Source organism: Ictidomys tridecemlineatus, chromosome 1 (genome assembly GCF_052094955.1).
Source record: "Ictidomys tridecemlineatus isolate mIctTri1 chromosome 1, mIctTri1.hap1, whole genome shotgun sequence".
In the NCBI taxonomy this organism is placed as follows: domain Eukaryota; kingdom Metazoa; phylum Chordata; class Mammalia; order Rodentia; family Sciuridae; genus Ictidomys; species Ictidomys tridecemlineatus.
In genome coordinates, this window is record NC_135477.1 from 245,667,247 (window position 1) to 245,685,276 (window position 18,030).

Genomic DNA, 18,030 nt, shown 5'->3' on the forward strand with positions numbered 1-18,030 from the left:
ACCCACAAGAACACAGAGAGGAGATGATCTAGAAGCAAAGGAAACCAGAGAAAATCTAGGATCACTGAGCCAAAAAGACACAGGTAGGCCAAATACAAGTTCACACTGGAGGACCAGAGCAAAGAGCCACAAGCTCTCTGCTCAACTGCAGAAGGTAAAGAGACAGTGTGCTCAAGACCTGGGGTGTGCATCATGTGCTGAAAAGAGATAGTAGAAAGAGAAATGCATCTGGAAAATCTTCACATTTTCCTACCCTTAAGGAATGGGTAATTATGGAAACTTCTGGATCAGTGGAAAACAAGATATGAGTGTGTCCTGTGCCATGAAATGCAGGCTGTCAGAAGTGAGCAGCAGAGAGTCTTAGGTTCTCTTTCACGTTTCTTCTTCAAACGACAGTAAGATGAAGGTACACTGGAAGAAACCCAGAGGTGTGTCCTTTTTTACCTCACTTTAGTCATTCCCTGTGAAGTTCAAGGGCCAAGACATAGTCACTGCAAGTGCCAAACTGCAGGAGAATACATGGTTGGGGTAGCTCAGTGTGGTGAATACCAAATATACAAATCATTATAAATTAATCAGTCCTAGAACTTAAAAATAAGTTTACTAAATTTTGCATTACAGGGTGCTCTACACTGGATCTGCATTAAATGTGTACGGCTCTACAGGACCTACAACATGTGCCTTTAAAGTCTAAACTATACAACAAAGTCAACAGTGGGGGTGCTTTGTAGGAGAAGCTTGAAGTGGGAAGGTGTCTGTGAAAAAGAAAAAGTGTGCAGGGAGAAGCAAGAAGTTTAACTTAGTGCCAGATGAGGGAAAGTTCAGGTGCCAGCATGACCAGAGAACAAGAGGCTTGCAGGAACGCACTCTTCTTCTAGAGGCTAGAGACGTCACAATGCAGTGACTTAAATAGTATGAAACATGCAATTATTATTTAGCTGAGGCAAGGCTAATCCATTAAAATGCTTCCCTCCGGGCTGGGGTTGTAGCTTAGTGGTAAAGGAGCACTTGCCTCACGTGTAAGGTACTGGGTTTGATCCTCAGCACCACATAGAAATCAATCAATAAATAAATAAAGATATTTTGTCTGTCTATAGCTTAAAAAATTATTTAAAAAAATGCTCCCCTCCCTAAAAAGTCCACATAACTTACACTTCAGTAGAGTAAGGGAGGCTTCAAAACACAAGTCATATCCAATATTTCAAGCTAAAAACGGTAACAGCCATGATTACAAATGGAAGAATTTAAAATCCCACTATTCCTTTCCTTTTTTCATAGCAGACATGGAAGTTTCCCCTAAGCTCCCAATGAATTGTCATCTGCATTTCTGTAGAGCTAAAATAGGCATTTGATGACAATTCTAACTTGTTTTCTAGAAACTCAGAACTTTTATATAGAAAGAAATTTAATGAAAGTCTTATTTATTGTTAAAAGCTAGAACAGCTTACTTACAACCTACATGGTCTGTCTGCCTTAGAACATCAGGAGACAAGAGTCTTCCTGGATTTTTTTTTTTTTTAGGATCCACATTTATCCTGCTCAGAGTGACCCAAATTTTCAGATTATTTTAAGAAAACAGACACCAGAAGTCTTACAAAGTCTTTTTTATCCTTTCCCTTGGGAAATACAAAATTTATTCTATGTATACGAGCATGCATAAAACCTTGCTTGCTTAGTAAGCTAACTTTTGAAATCATCTTCACACCTGGAGAAAACTTAATTTGTCGTGCTTTCATTTAGCAGCAAATAATCTAGATCCTCTAATGACTAGCGACATGACCATTTCAGAGTTTGTCTCACATTCAACAGGTGCTCAAAGCGTTGCTGATGCACGGCTGTGGTCTGAACTCCCCTCCAAACTCCTGAAACTTAACCCCCAAGGGGAAAGGTGCTACGAGGAGGGGCCTCTGGGAAGTGAAAAGTCACAAGGGCTCTGCCTTTGCAAAGAGGATCTCTACCTTTATAAGAAAGGCCCTAGGGAGCTTGTTCACCCCTTCCCTCGCCATCTATGAGGAACATGTCCTCACCAGACACCAAATCTGCAAATACCTTGATCTTGAACATCCCAGAAGCCGGATCTATAAAGAAATTTCTGACGTTCACACATTATCTGGTCTAAGGTATTTTGTTACATCAGGCCAAACAGACCAAGACACGCCTCTACTTCTCCAGCTTATGTTTGTCTAATTTGCTTTTAAATTTTCTTATCCCAATACCATTATTCTAACTATCCTTTGGGCCCATTATTATCATTATTTATTAAATTATTATTATTTATTAAAATGCCACTAAAAAATTACATGATATGTAAGAAACAATGAACTACCGATCGACTGTGTCACCTATAATCTGTCTTGATTTACTTTTTTAACCTTTTCTAATTACCACTACCACCATCAAGAGGCTTCCAAGATGAGGACTTTGTTTACTTCTAAAATAACAACAATCTGGATTATTTAAATGTTTAAAATCCTAGGGATTTTTAAAAACTCTAGAGTAGACAGGTTCCTCATACTTGACTACAAAATAATTTCAGGTGGATGAAAGATTTAAATCAAACATGTCAGCAAAACCCCAAACCCCCAAATAGCAAACAATCCTACCATATTAAAAAGGAAAACTTGTGGTATGAAAAACATCATATTTTTAAAATTTTTTAAATCAGAAAAAAATCTGCAGCAAATATGGCAATTAACAAGTAATACAGGGAGAGCTCTGTGAACTAGTGAGGAAAATGGTGACAAATGCTATGGAAAAGTTGTAACTGACAGTTCAGAAAATAATACAATTGACAAATTCTTTTTTAATTAATCACAGAATCGAAGAAACAACAGTGATATAACTTGGGGTCATTAGATTAGATTGGCAAAAATAAATGAGATGAATACTACCCAGCCCTGCTAAAGATGTGGGGAAACAGGCATACTTCTAAGTTTGTGGAAATGCAAAGAGGTATAATGTTTTTGGAACAACCTGACAAAGACTATCAAGAGTCTTACAAAAGGGGATATCTTTAATCCAGCATTCCTGATCCTAGTAAATCAGACAAATTCACAAACATACACACACAAGAGATGTTCACTAAAACTCATGGTAGAGCACTCGCCTAGTATGCGTGAGGCACTGGGTTCAATCCTCAGCACCACATAAAAATAAACAAAGATGTTGTGTTCATCACTAAAAATAATATTTAAAAAAAACATTAGTAATAACACTAATAAACCGGAAACAAAAATCAATGTTGATAACAGAGCTCTTTAAGTAATTATGGCACGTCCATCTGACGGAACACTATGCAGGCATTAACAACATGGGTTTACAGAAATAACTTAGAACTCTATTACGTGTCTATGTTAAGCAGACTATAAATCAATACAAACCTGTTACGTGTACACGCACAGAAAATGTATTGAAGTGTTAAGAGTGTTTCTCTGGGTATTGGGGTCATGGCTAACCTACCGAAAATATTCCCAACTGTTCAAAGAAAATAATACATGATTCATCTCTCTTACCTTAAGGGATAGCTTAAGAGGCACTTTACATGGACAACACTTCAACCAGAAACAGGAAAGACTCTAAGTACTTGGACAGCATATTTGTCCTTATTCTTTCAAAACCTATGCTCTGACATAGATCATTCCATACATACATCCATCCCACAATACTAGACGAATCACCAAACTGTTTTCTTTCTCACTTCAACATCAGTCAACCTTACAAGACTCATCACAGTACCATTAAAAGACTCCTTGGAATATCATGCTGCTGCTCATAATGCTGTTATTCCACCACAGCGGTCAGGACCTGCCAAACCCACTTGCCCCCATTAAGTGACAGGAATACTCAGGATTTTAAAGTTTGTTGCACAGCAAACTGTCCATCTCTCTCAGCCTGAATTTATTTTGCAAACGGGGATGTCTTTAATCCAGCATTCCTGATCCTAGTACCAATCTGCTGGTAGCATACGTCTGAGACACTGAATCAATAAGCTTGTAACAAATGCCTGCTTCCAGACAGCAGTCTTGGTATAGAAGACAAAGTCCCTATCCTCATGGACCCTATTTCCTTGTAGAGGAGACACATGGTAAATACCTAATTACACAATGGAATATTAACTGAACTGAAAAAAACACCACAAAGAAGCACAGCCTGCCCAAGGATATGCGAAGAAAGGAATAGAGTCTCGAGTGGGATGGAGACATGCCAGGGGATGTATAGAAATCAAGAGCAAAGGAAGCCAAGGAAAAGGTACTGCACTGAGGGAAGGACCTTCAGTTCTGGGGTCTACTCTGCTGGACTAGAAGGTAAGTATGCTTCCTTCCTGACCCTAGCTGTGCTCTATAATTCACAGCAAGGTTGCTACACAAGTCAAAGTATTAGCCTAAGAAAACGAAATTCGCAGAACCAAAAAGTGTCTGTCAATGACAAAGCACCACAGTACCAACAAGGGTCCCATTCTACTTTAAAATCAATCTTCTTTTCAAATACTTACAAACATTTTTTTCATTTAATATGAATTTGCTCATAGAACTCTGCAGATCATGTAGAGAATTTATTTTTATTTCATGATCACCAGGTGAAAGAGCTGAGAGTCTAATGTTTGTTTTCTCTAATCGATAACAAGAACGGGGCCTGCAATAAAAGAAACATTTTTAATTAGATTTAATTAGTAGTTCCATTTTCAAAAAAAAACAGTGAAAAATACCTTATGTTCTTTGGTGTTCAAATATACTTGATTGTGCCACATTTTAATACTGAAAAATGAGGGATTAATAGCAATTTTATCAGGAAAAATAACCAGGCTGCACCAGAAAGTGCAGTGAATAAGCACAGATGACTTCTTCAAATCTCACCCTGACCCACCCTCTGCGGCCTCACCTACTGCATGCTCTACCCTCTTAAGCACCCAGCCCTTGAGACCAGACCAGCCAGTACCACCTTCGAAGACTGAGCACCACTGAGCACCACCATTCGAGGTCAACGAATGAAGTAAAACTGCCCACTCCTCAGGCCTGGCTTCTGGGTGGCTTTGAACAAGACTTCCTCATCAGTGCTGCCTTCAAAATGCTTTCAGTGCCCCCGATATTCCTTGGTCCCCCCTTCCATGACCTTCACATCCTCAGGTAACTTCCGTTGACACAGAACCCATATAGCAGTCACTATCTGTTTACTGTGAGCTCACAGGGAGCCAGAACTGAACCTCTCAGCATGCTATTTACTGAACTATTCAGGATTTCCCTTTCCTGGACTCACAGGACTGTCATCTCTGACTCTCTGCAGTAAGGCTTGGCCATGTGGTTTTATTTGGCCAGAGAAGCCTGGTGAAATTCATATCTGTCATTTCTAGAAGAAAGCTTTAAAAGTCAGGCCTTGTCCCCTCTGCTCCCCCATCACTAATCTGGGGTCCTTAGAAAGAATCTCAGGGTAGATATCCCAGCCCATACCCAGTAGAAATAAAATACAGCAGAAAATAATAACTCTGTATTTTCTTGAGGAATTAAGAATTGCAAGTTGTATCTGCAACATAATTTAGCTCATTTTGATTGGTGAATTACTCCAAAGCTTAGCATAATGCTCAACAAATATACACAAAATGGAGAAAACCTTGATTGTAATTAAATACACATTTACATCCATTTATAGGAGAACCACTCATTAGCAAAGTGAGACTAGAGAAGGCTTATTGGAACTCCTTTGGCACTGTTAACAACTCAGAATCCTGCTGGGATTGTGTGGGTACCCCACGGGCCTCATTCCAAGCACAAGAGCTCATCCACTCTAACACTACTTAAGAGAGTAATATGGTATGACAGAGCCTGCCTCTCCACTTCCCATGGTTCACCTCTCCCTTTTCCTTAGTAACCCATACCCAGTGTTTACTGGGATGCTGCCATTCAGCTAGGAGAGCTATCTCCTAGCCTCCTGGAGAACTCAGCCATCTGACTGGGTTCTGGCCAATGAGATGTAGGCATAGGTACTCTGTGGGACTTGTTGTAAGTCTCTTCAAGGAACATGTGCTCCTTATTCTTGCATGCTTCTTGGAATAAGACACAGGTTGCTCCTAAAGCATCACCTTGAACCGTGAGTTCCATAAACCAGGCAGCAAAGTGGCACAGCAAAGAGGGACTGAGTTTCAATGGCCACAAACAACCATGCCAGTTCTACACTGTATGCATTTTTCACAAGAGTAACTGCTAGTGTATTGAGGCACTATGACTGACATTTTCTATTAGGCACAAACTTAAACTTGTATAGCTACACACTGGTTTGGGGTAGACTAGTAAGACTTCCCATAGCAGATCATCACACGGCAGATATGCTCCATAATTGCTATTGATTTAAGAAAAGAATCCAACTTTTGGCTAGAAGGGTTTGTTTCTATCTTTATCAACATCAGATTCAAAATTTTTAAGAAACTTCATTTAAATATCATTTTAAAATACCCAGAATGAAACTCGTATGTTCTAAAATGAAAGATGAAGAACCAGTAAGTTGTACTTATAAATCAATCTAAGTATTTCCATTACCTGTCTTCAATGCAAACTTCATAAACAGTACCATGGCCGGCTCCAAGCGGTGCTTTCCAAGAACAGTCCCACTCTTGCAAATTGTTAGTTACACACTTCAAATCACGAAGTGCCCCTGGAGAAGGAGGAAAACGACACATGCACATGGGCACACACAACACAGAACATGCTTAGTAACTCAGCTACACTGTGTTACTGTCAATTTTAAACTCAAGCAAATGGGTTTGCAGAAGGCACATGTTCTCTGTAAGGGACAACCCTGCAGACGTGGGTGGGCACAGGTTTCAGGTTTCTTTTGAAGCTTTGGTGTAAAAAAAAAAATGGGAATGCTAAAAGATAATACAAGTGGACCAACTTCTAGACAATTTGGGGGTTAGATCAATATCAAAAAATCTACTTCCAGGAAACTCTGAGAAATTGAGGAAGCAACTGAATACAGTGTAGATTTGATGCTAGGACCAAGAGGTGGACTGGGGGCATTCTAGTCTCCTTGAATGTCCAAAACCCACACTGTAAAAAACAGAATAAAATCTTGGTAAAAACGACGTGGCTCCCAAGTCCACAGATGCAGCACCTAAACACCCGGCTACTTCACTGCTACCAAATGGCCATCCTCTCCAGGAACCCCATAACCAATCTTCAGATGGTGGCAAAGAATGTTAATTTTAAACAGTAATGAACTCATATGAGCCTCTGAAAAATCCTTTTATGTACAGGTTTAATTAAACAACTGAAAAATAACAACTCAGAAGATTACAATCCTAATAGCACCTACTCACATCTATACAATAACATTACATCATGGAATATGCGAACATTAAATGACGAAAGGTCACCCCATAGAAAAATGAAAAGGAAGGAAGAAGGTATGAGAAAGAGAGAGAGGAAAAGGGAAGAAGAGGGAAGGGTGTGTGTGGGAGGACTATATAGTAAAAAATGGTATTCCGCCCCTGACTACAGAGTTCTCTCATAAATTTTTTTCTTGTTTTTATATGTACTTGGCATGACAGTCACTATAAAATAAATCATAAAGCTATATAAAACAAAAAACATACCAGAAGTGCTCACTTTAGAAATAAACAGTAGTCATCATAATACAGTTATTTTATCAATGACCTTAGGGAAAAGACTCTGTTTAATTATGGGAATAATATAAAAATGAAGCTATGAGGCAGCAGGATAATAATGTTCTTCATACAAACATGCTGGGTAATACCTATATAAACATTCTTCTTCTTCTTCTCCTTCTTTTTTATTTTTTTATTTTTATTTTTTTTGAGAAGGGTCTCACTAAGTTGCTTAGGCCCAAGGTTCTGAGGCTGGACTTGAACATGTGATCCTCCTGCCTCCACCCCTTAAGTTACTGGGATTATAAGCATGTGCCACCAGGCCCAGCTACATCAACACTTTTAATATACTTCAATAGGATACCAATAACATATTAAATGTACTTAGATTTCATTTTATAACATTCTTTAAAAAGTAAAATTAGGGAGAGAAGACAGAGCAGAGCTGGTGGGACCAGGAGGGGCTGACAGCAGAGGCATCCAGGGATGTTCCTGGGTGCTGGGCCTGTGCCTGTCTTGATGGAGCCAGTAGATAATCACTGCACACACTGGCAAAACTCAAAGAATTGTGTCCTAAAAGAATTAATATTATTGCATCTAAATTATATTGTCATTTTTTAAATGAAAAAAGAATATTTTGATTTATCTTTCAGGGCTTTTTAAAAAATAAACTAAAAGTACATCGAAAAAATTACCAAAAAAAAAAATGGATTTTAGCCACTAAAAACCTAAGGGATCAACAAAGAAACAAGACTGTTTCATGGCCAAAATTTAAATAAAAATGCAGTTTGTTCATTCTCTAAAAGTCTAGTTTACTTACCCTTTTTCTGGCTATTTACTTCATTCATTAGATATAAAAGAATAAATGTGGATAAGAGCCATTGGAGACTTGAAGTCATCCTCATTCTTCTGTTGTCCACCACCTGGGACGGATGTCTCCAACTGAAGTAAATATCCATGGTCCATGCAATCTAGCCCTGGATTAGGAGAGGAATTTCGAAAGGTTGTTCAGGTTGTTCTGAAACACCTCACATAGTACACACAAGCACTGCAAATGGCACTGACTGCACTTTGACAGCAGAGGAGACCCAGGCTGCCCTGGCCCCAGGAAACATCAACTGGATCTACAGCTGTCGCTTCAGGCACACACCACAGGGTCAACTTCCAAATGATGCGCATCCTGTTCAAGATTATAACTCAGCACATGTATATCAACTCTCAACTCCAACAGTATTAAAATAGAGAAAAGCAGTTCTTAAAATTGAAGTTTTGACAATTTCAAATGATACACAGATTCACTGATTGTGTGATGCTAACCTCTCTATGCCTCAGTTTCCTCACTTGCAAAGTGGGAATGACAACTATTTTCTAAGTTTGTTATGAGGACTGAGTAATTAAATATGTGTAGAACTCTTGGAATCACGCCATTTACAAGGTCAGAGTTGTATATTACTTTGCATATTGTGTGAGGCATAGAGAAAAGATAAAAAGCAAGGATGGTTAATAGATTTGGTGGCTAAACAACAACGGTCAGCTGGACAGTGCCATTTAAATCCACCCTGGGTGCATAAAGATGAGGGCAGTGAAATATGAGGTTGGAACACAAAGATTCAAAGATCCGTTTACAGAAATCGAAAAACTTAATTCCACCCCCCTCCCCAAGGACAGCGAACACAGACTAGGTGCTTTCCATATGGAACATCTAGGAATTCCCCAGAGGAAAGCTGTTCCCACGCCTTTCTAGAGTGAAACCTGTCTGCTCACAAGTACTCCCAATGTACTGAAAACTTCTGTCTGACCTAATATTGCTTAATCTCATAACACAGAAAACCAAAGATGACAAAACATAGATGCAAAGTCTAAAATACTAAAAAGAAACTCAGGAAAAACAGAATAAACAAAAGGAAAATTAAAAATACTCCCAGAAGAGAGAGATAATGCAAAAAATAGGAAAACTTAGAAGAACAAAGAAAATCAAGCTGGGAGTAGCAGCATGCTCCTGTAACCCATTAATCATGAGGTTGAAACAGGAGGACTGCAAATTTGAGGGCAGCCTGAGCAATTTATCATGATAGTACCTTGAAATTAAATAAATAAGTATTCAGGATGTAGTTCAGTGGTGAAGCACTTACCTAGCACTTATGAAGGCCTGGGTTCAATCTCCAGTACTGGGGGAAAAAGAAAACAAAAGGAGAACAAAACCTCTAAACAGTACACTCAGAGCAAACATGGCATAGCCATAAAAACAAGAAGAGCATGTTATGAAAAAGGAACAGTCAGACATAAAAAATCACTCTCAAATACACTGGCTTTTATTCAAAAAAGTTTAAATACAAGATGAAAAACATCAAACAAATGTTTTATACTGAACAAATTGTCAAGAAAAAAATGGTGAACATAAATAAAAATTTTGAGAATATTATTGAGAAGGGAAATGAGAAACAAAGACTTGATAAAGGAGATCAGATCTAACATCTAAATCAGTGGAACCCCATGAGAGAACTTCAAAAACATACTCCTTAGTGAAAGTAAATGAATGTTCCCTTTGTGCCTATCGTTAAGTACTATCAAAAAGCCAGGAAATGAATCCCAAACAGTTTAAGTAATTATGACATACAAGCACACATTTTGAAAATGTCTAGCTATTTTCTGTGAATGAAAAACTTCCTAGTCAAGTCCAGTGCCACCAAGCTTATTTATTAGAATGAAAATATATTCACGGAATGTCTAAAACACCAATTTTCTGAAGTTATATAACTACACGGCTGTACAGGAATAACTTAATAAAGGAGTACAAACAACCCCTAAAACTCAAACCCTGACTAAAGTAATCATGAACTATGCTCACTGATAGGTTAAACATTATCTTGAAATGAAACAAAACCTTACTACAAATTTACAGTTATTCTGGAAAGAGATGCCTGCCCTATTGCAATGCCAGGAAGAAGTGGCATGAGGGGGCAGAGAGAGGCAGTGAGGAAGCACTCAGGACCAGGTGCTGCCAGGTTTAGACTCTAATCTTGGCTCCATTACTAATTAGCAGAATGACTGAGGGTAAATCACTTAATCCCTCTGGGCCTGAGCCTGAGGCACTGCAGCACAGAGGCAAGCTCTACTCAGGATCCACATAGGAGACTTCCCAAAGTTAATATGTAACATTCCACTTCTGCTGGTAGGCTACAGGCTTGCAAATGGCGACTGGCTAGCCAGCAGTGGCCACCCACAAGGAGCCTTCTAGGAAGTCTGGGAGCAGCATTAGGATGGGGTGCTTAGCAATAGAGGTACCAATGGCAGTGTCACCAAAATCTGCTCAACTTAGAAAAGGCAGGGTAATAAAGAAGACTTTCTTTCATGAGAACACTGACTTACAAAATTTTGAGCAAGTAATTGGGGGAAAATAGTATTATGCTTATGATAGATCTGGCTTACCTACCAAGGTAAACTTGCAAATGGACTTATTTGAGGGTCAGAACAACATATGAACAAAATCTTCCAACGTACTTTCAGGGAGAAAAAAAAGAAAAAGAAAAATTATGCTTGGGCTGGGGTTGTGGCTCAGTGGTAGAGTGCTCGCCTGGCATGCATTAGGCACTGGGTTCGATCCTCAGCACCACATGGAAATAAAATAAAGACACTGTGTACACCAATATCTTAAAAAAAAAAAAATGCTTGGGAAACAGCTTACTTCTGATAGAAACACAATCAGAATTTACTTTTACTCCCACTAATGCCTTATTCCTTAGAGAACAAATCTGTACAGAATCCTAACTTTCAAAATTAGGATAGCTTCCCTTTGACATCCCAACAGATGTCAATGCAAATGCCTAGGGGGCAAAACAGGCAGGACAGACCTCAGCCGACCTGAGTCTAAGGCAGTAACCACAGGCCTTATTCTGCCAAATCTTCTCATTTTTTACTGCAAGAAGATGGGAGACTTTCCAGAAAATGCTGAAAGTCTTAAAATGTAGCAGCCAATTCATTTCTAAAGGCCAACAAAATACACCTTCAGACTGTGCCTGCCTGAGGGCCGCTAGATTGCTTCCTATGAATGTGATTATTTCAAAGGATTAAAAAAATTGCCAGTAAACTCTTCCTTTTAAGAACATGATCACGCAGAATCCACTTAATACAACTGCGACATGGGGGTTTTTGTTTCTTCACATGCAAGCCGACCTCCACCTTGGGCATCACGACAGCCCAGCAGAACCCAAGGCTGGCCCCAGGGGGAAGAGTCCCATCCTGTCAACAGGTGACCCCTCAGCTTCGTGTCCCTCCCATGAGGGTGGTGTGTGCATCATATACCCAAGCATGCTTTTCTCTCAGCTCTGAGCACTCGCGTTTCAGTACACCTGGATTTTGGACATTTCTCCCGAGGGAAATTAAGAAAATTGAGCAGAGACAAGTAAAACTAAAGCCAGAAATTATAGCCCCAGTATATTTTGTTTAGTCTATTTCTGTATTTCCGTTTCTCTCTCCCTCTCTCTTTGGTGGGGGTGGGGCACAGACAGTTCAGTGGAGGGAGAAGGAAGTCTGCAGGATTGTGTTCCCACATCCTGCTGGCATGCACCTGCCCTGGAGGAGATTAGGGTGAGGGGCCTTGGGAAGCACCTGCTCAGCCAGAGGTCTTCATCTCCACACCTCATCCTTTTCACAGCACAGTGAGATCAGGTCCTTGTCACTAATGCACAAAATACACTGAACACAGAGCTGGAGCACCAGAAAGAGCCTCTGTCCCGCACTAAGGCAAAACAAAGTCAAGTAGGAGATGCTGAGAGCTAGCTGGGCTAGGGAATGACTAGAGGGAGACAGCACCCACACTGTTCTCACATTCTTCTCAGAACTCCTTGCTTTTGTTTCCTGTGAGGAAAATTTGTTTTAAAAACTCTGACCCACAACATTCTCCTAAGCCCATTCTCTCCACAAGATCCTAAACTCCTAGGGGTACCCCCTTGAAGGTGGCTCCGCAGGAACACAACAGCTGTGTTCAGGAACTCTGATGGTGGGGATGTTCACCTGGGAACACTGGACTGAGATCAGGCTTTGTAAAGAGACTTTACTGGTTGTTTAGAAACAGGGAAGCTTGAAGGAAGTGGTGTTTCAAGATTAATGAAGAGACATTATGAAATCAAAGAGGTATACAAATTATCAATATATAGTCAACTGCAAAAATCTGATCCTCAAAGAGTCTACTACCTACACAGCACAACAAATCTGAAAAGGTGAAACCAAGGTACATTACTGAGCATCAAAATAACTGTATAAAAGAAAATCTTAAACATTTTCAGGGAGGGAGAGTCATACAAAAGGGCTCCCAATAAGAACAGTATCAGAATAGTTCACTGAAGCAGGACTCTGGATTTGCTGTGTGAGCATGGACAAACCCTCCGCTCTAACACAGGGAGAGTGACAACGCTATCTCCAGAGCCAACTGTGCCTGGAACACTGGGTGTGTGTTCTGTAAATATTCTCGGGGCTGGGGGTCGGGGGTAGGGGGGATATGTCAGGCTTCTTAGCACTGAAAGCAAAAAGGAACACATTCCTAATACAAGTGAAAACTATTTTCACGCTTGAATACTAGAGTTCTATTAACTGAGAAGAAAAAACACATTACAAAGACATGCCAGATTTCAAAGATACACCTTTCATGTACCTTTTCTCTGGAAGTTTCTGGAGGACTTGATTCACCCAACTGAGGTAGAAAACAGAGAGGAAAGAAAGGAGACACACAGAGAGGAGAGAGAATGAGAATGTAGCCATGAAACTAGAGTTTGAACCTGGGAAAGAGGCTCTGCACCCAGTCAGGATCTCACTCCAGGTCTCAGGAGAATTAACAGTTTTCCAAGCTGCAGGACCCTCCATGACTCCCCAACTGGCTCCTGTTTTCCCTCTGCCTAATTCTTTCTGCACCCCTTCTATACCCTTGTCCAGCCAGGAGGTAGGAAGAGCTCATCATCACCTCTGAGATCCCCAGAAGGAGGGATGCCCCTTCTGTTTCCACAATCACATCTCTTTCACGGGGTGTGCACCATCTCTGGCCCATTGGCAAAATGACCATACACGCACATGGTGTTAGGCTGCATGGTAATCCGGGTGTTGCCAATACTCAGAACACAAGTTAGACCTGTGATTCCTAAACTGTGCATTGAGGCACTTCCAGGTGCCAAAGCAAACTAACAGGGCTATCACAAGATATTTTTAAATTCTGGAAGGCAACAAAGCAACATGTGTCCAATACTGTGAGAACCTTTAGCTCAAGGTAGATTCAGTTTCAACACTTGGTCATGTTATATTCTTTACAAAGATGATATACCTTTGGTAAAATGGAGAGAAGTTGTTGACTGCTCAGGAAAAAAATACAAGGACCACCTAAAAATCAAAATAGAAATGAAAAAGAGTGGTGGTGTCCAATTTGTTTCCAAAGTTTAAGAAACTATGCAGAACTCAGTAGGTTCACACATTGCCAGTAATTGAAGCTTTTAAAGAATAAAATAAAAATATTATTTTTCCATTTAAGTTGATTTGCATTACTTTTCAAGTTACTACTACAGTACTAGGTCATAAAAACATATTAAGTTGTTTAGACCTAACTGCTTCATAAAATGAGGTGTTAATAATTCTTTGGACTGGGGGCACTGAAAACTATTAATGAGGTAGCACAGCCTGTAATTCCAAGGACTCAGGAGGTTGAGGATCACAAGTTCAAAGTCAGCAACTTAGTGAGACCCTGTCTCTAAATAAAATATTAAAAAGTCTGAGGGATGTGGCTCAGTGGTTAAGCACCTTTGGGTTCATTCCCCAGTATCAAAAACAAATAAATAAATCAATAAATAGTTTGATTAATTAATTAAAAACCTTGTTTGTGAACCGCTGTGGCACATGCACTGAGAATGTTTGGGAGCCTGAGGTGGAGGACAGCTCAGCTGCTGAGGGATTCACTCCACTGTATCAGACTGTAATCTGCACTCTGCAAGCAGGAGAGTAATATGGAAATTTAACTCTTGCCATGTCATGAAAATGTATCTATCACTATGGATACTACAGGAAATCCATTCCTCAAAACAACTTTTTGGTCTATGATTCAAATTGAATGTGTTTATTAATTTTTTTCTTACTATCTCTGCATTTCCTAGGAACTTTTTTCCATATACTGTCTTCCAGAATTTTTGTTTTACATGTCAGCTTTGCTAATCTTCACTGCAATAAGGACTTCTATGTTAATTAAAGAGCCTGTCCAGCATGGACCTCAGAATGTCAAAACATACTGAATACATCACCACTGTGCTAAAATTCCTTGAAGGCTTCCCAAGGCTTTGACCTGAAGCTCCAGTTCCATGTTATTATGGTCTGGATCTGTGATGTCCCTCAAAAGTTCATGTATGAGACAATGCAAGAAAGTTAAGAGGTTAAACGATTGAGTTATGAGCCTTAACCTTGTCAATGCACTGATCCATTTAAATGGATTAACTGGGTGATAATTATAGACAGACAGGGGTTGGGTCGGGGGGGGGGGGGCTGCATGCCTTTGGGGTATATATTTCATACCTGGTAAGCAGAGGGAGCTCATCTATTTCTCTGCTTTCTTCTGATTACCATGTCCTGAGCTGCCTTCCTGCTCTAGACCCTTTTGCTATGATGTTTTGCCTTACCTCAGGCCCAGAGTAACAGTCAGCCATTTGTAGACTAAGCCCCCTGAAAACCTTGAGTGGCAAATAAACTTTTCAGCCAATAAAACAGTTCTTGTCAGGTCTTTTGATCACAGCAGTGAAAAACCTGATCAAAACACGTGTTGTACATAAAGACTTTCAAATGGACCCCTTAGTCTAACTCCTCCATACCTCTAAACACTCCACACCCCCTTAGGTTTCAGTGCCTCCCCGCAAAGATGGTCCCCACAGACTGTCCCCTGCAGTGACTCCCACACTTCCAGTTTTTTCATAACCTTCAGGACTTGCTGGATACTCTATGACTCTTAAAAGCAGTCTCTGTTTACTCATCTTTCACCTCAACCAGGCTGTAAGCATGGCTAACAGGTAATGGCCTCACAAATATTAATACATGTCTATCCAACAAATGAACCTGTTTCTTATACTACAAGGATGAAATACTTTATTGTTAAACAACTTGAAGAACATTCCTCCAAGAGATCTTTAATATGCAAGGAAGCAGATACATATTCAGGGGAGAATGTGGACCTTCTCCAGAGGCAGAGACAGCCCTCTGGAGATGGTCCACATTCTCCCCTGAATATGTATCTGCTTTCCTATATAAATCTGTGTCTCAAAAGAAAGAAAGAAAGCATGATAAAAGGTTACCTTCAAAAATAATCAGAAGCATCTCCATTTTTCAGGACAAGCTGAATGTTCCTTATCTAAAAATGCATGTTTCAGATTTTGGATTTTTTTGCATTCTGAAACATTTGTATGTACATAATAAAATATCTTGGGGATGAAACCTAGGTCTAAACGTGAAATTCACTTGTTTTCATACTCACCTTACACACACAGCATGAAGATAGTTCTATGCACCTGCAAATCACCACAAGAGGTCAGGTGTGGAGTTTTCCACCTGTGGCATTATGTTAACACCCCAGAAGTTTCAAGTTTTTAAGCATTCTGGAGTTTTTATTAGGGATGCTCAACGTGTATTTGTTTCTCTACTCTCTCACTAACACCAAGGACTGTCAATTTTTCTAAAAAATCCCTACTAGCTATTATGAACTACATTTTATTTACTTCACATGCTTATTTGTAACTTGCTATTCCTTATTTGTAAATTGTGTATTCTCTCTTTTGCCTATTTTTCTAGTTGGACATTAACTCTTCATTACTTTTTGATAAGGAAGAAATATCATAATATGCATATTAACTATTTATCTGATAAACCCATTTTCCAGTTGCATTCCTACTTTCCTAAAAGGCTTTTGTCCAACTTTCATTAAATCAGATTTCTCGATTTTGTCCTCAGTAGTTTCTGACCAAAGGTCTTAAACTTAACTGTCACCCATGTTACATTTAAGGCTTTTAACATTTTAAGCTTTAATCCACATAAAATGAACTTTGGCATATGGTGTGAGTCAGGAACTCAGCTCTCCCCTCCTCTCCCAAATGGTTAGGGTTTATCTCAACCAAATATATTAAACAATCCACCCCTTTCCTCCCTGACTCCAGAAGCCATGAGGCTATCATTTCCTCCCAGCTGCTCAGTGGGACTCCCCAGCCCACTGCTCTTTTCACCCTTCATTCTCTCACTGGACAATTTTTCCTACTCTCGTGGCTTTAACCACCACTCAGACTTCAATGACTTCCAAATCTGTGCTCCTGAATTGCTTCTCCCCAGTTGTCGACTAACCACTTACTGGACAAGTTCTTACTATCTACACAAATCCATTCAAGGCAGGTTCCTTTCAGGAAGGACAAAATATTCTGATGATATGTATCTACTTGGATATTTCCAATTCTTAAAAACTCCAATACAACAGTAAACTCACTTTCCCCTCCAAAGCTGCTCTTCTGTGCCCCAGACTTGGCTCATGGCACTACGGTCTTTGGGCCACAAAGGCCTGGGTCATCCTTGATGCCTCTTTTCTCACCGTTGCCACCTACTAGCCAACTGCACTTTCCAAACATGCTTTGATTCTCCCCTGTTCTATTCTCATTCCCACTCCTCTGTCTTGAGTCCCAAATCATTTCTGGCATAAGTACCTCCAATTAGTGCTTGACTCATCCCACACCTCCCGCTAGGGCTGCACATATCTACCTTCTACAGTGAGCTGCTTGGCTTCACTCAGTATCTGTATCTCTGACCCTTATCTTTTATCAAGCTCCAGGCCAAAAAGCAGGAGGTTGCTGGATCAATAGCTCAGACAGTTGTCCAAAATCAAATTTCCGCTATATCCCTCCTCCTTTCTGGGGGCATCTCTGCCTCTTGGCTCTCAGAGTGATGATCAACGCATCTGGTTGGGTCCAGCACTCAGCCAGTGTTATTCTTTTTTTTCTACCTTTATTTTATTTATTTTTATGTGGTACTGAGGCTCAAACTCAGTGCTGGGAGAGTGCCCCTGGCCAGTGCTTTTCTAAGTTCTTTAAATGTGATATTGGATTTAATTTCCATTACAGTATTATGAAGTCAGTATCACTATTTGCTTTCTTTTAAAAATAATGAACTAAGGACAAAGAGGTGACCCCACTGGGTCAGATCTCCCTGCTTCTGCCTACAAATCCCAGCTCTAAACCATAGCACCAAACTATCAAAGGCAGAACAGAAAGCCCACTGAACTGCAGCCAGGAGCTGTGCGCTTCAGGACCTACTCCACCACTGATGAGGCAGCAGGTACAGGACCTCAGTCAGATAAATCACCTAACATCTCAGATCCTGGCTCTTTAATTTCACCACTATGCCCCAAGGTCTGCTTTCCCTACTTTACATGCCATTGCCAT

General features: G+C 40.1%; 1 protein-coding gene across 2 annotated transcripts in view; it reads right to left on the reverse strand.

Annotated features, from left to right (window-relative positions):
• Window positions 1-18,030, reverse strand: part of Lifr (LIF receptor subunit alpha) — a 71,687-nt gene that overhangs the window by 36,799 nt on the left and 16,858 nt on the right. Inside the window, exons 2-5 of one of the 2 annotated variants that reach the window (XM_078017726.1) lie at window positions 9,727-9,762; window positions 8,415-8,571; window positions 6,528-6,642; window positions 4,493-4,632 (exon numbers count right to left, since the gene is read on the reverse strand). In XM_078017726.1, the coding sequence (XP_077873852.1) occupies window positions 4,493-4,632; window positions 6,528-6,642; window positions 8,415-8,553 (394 nt within the window). In that variant the 5' untranslated portion in view covers window positions 8,554-8,571; window positions 9,727-9,762. The remainder of the gene's footprint in view (window positions 1-4,492; window positions 4,633-6,527; window positions 6,643-8,414; window positions 8,572-9,726; window positions 9,763-18,030) is intronic. The other variant, XM_078017724.1, reaches the window with a different exon arrangement.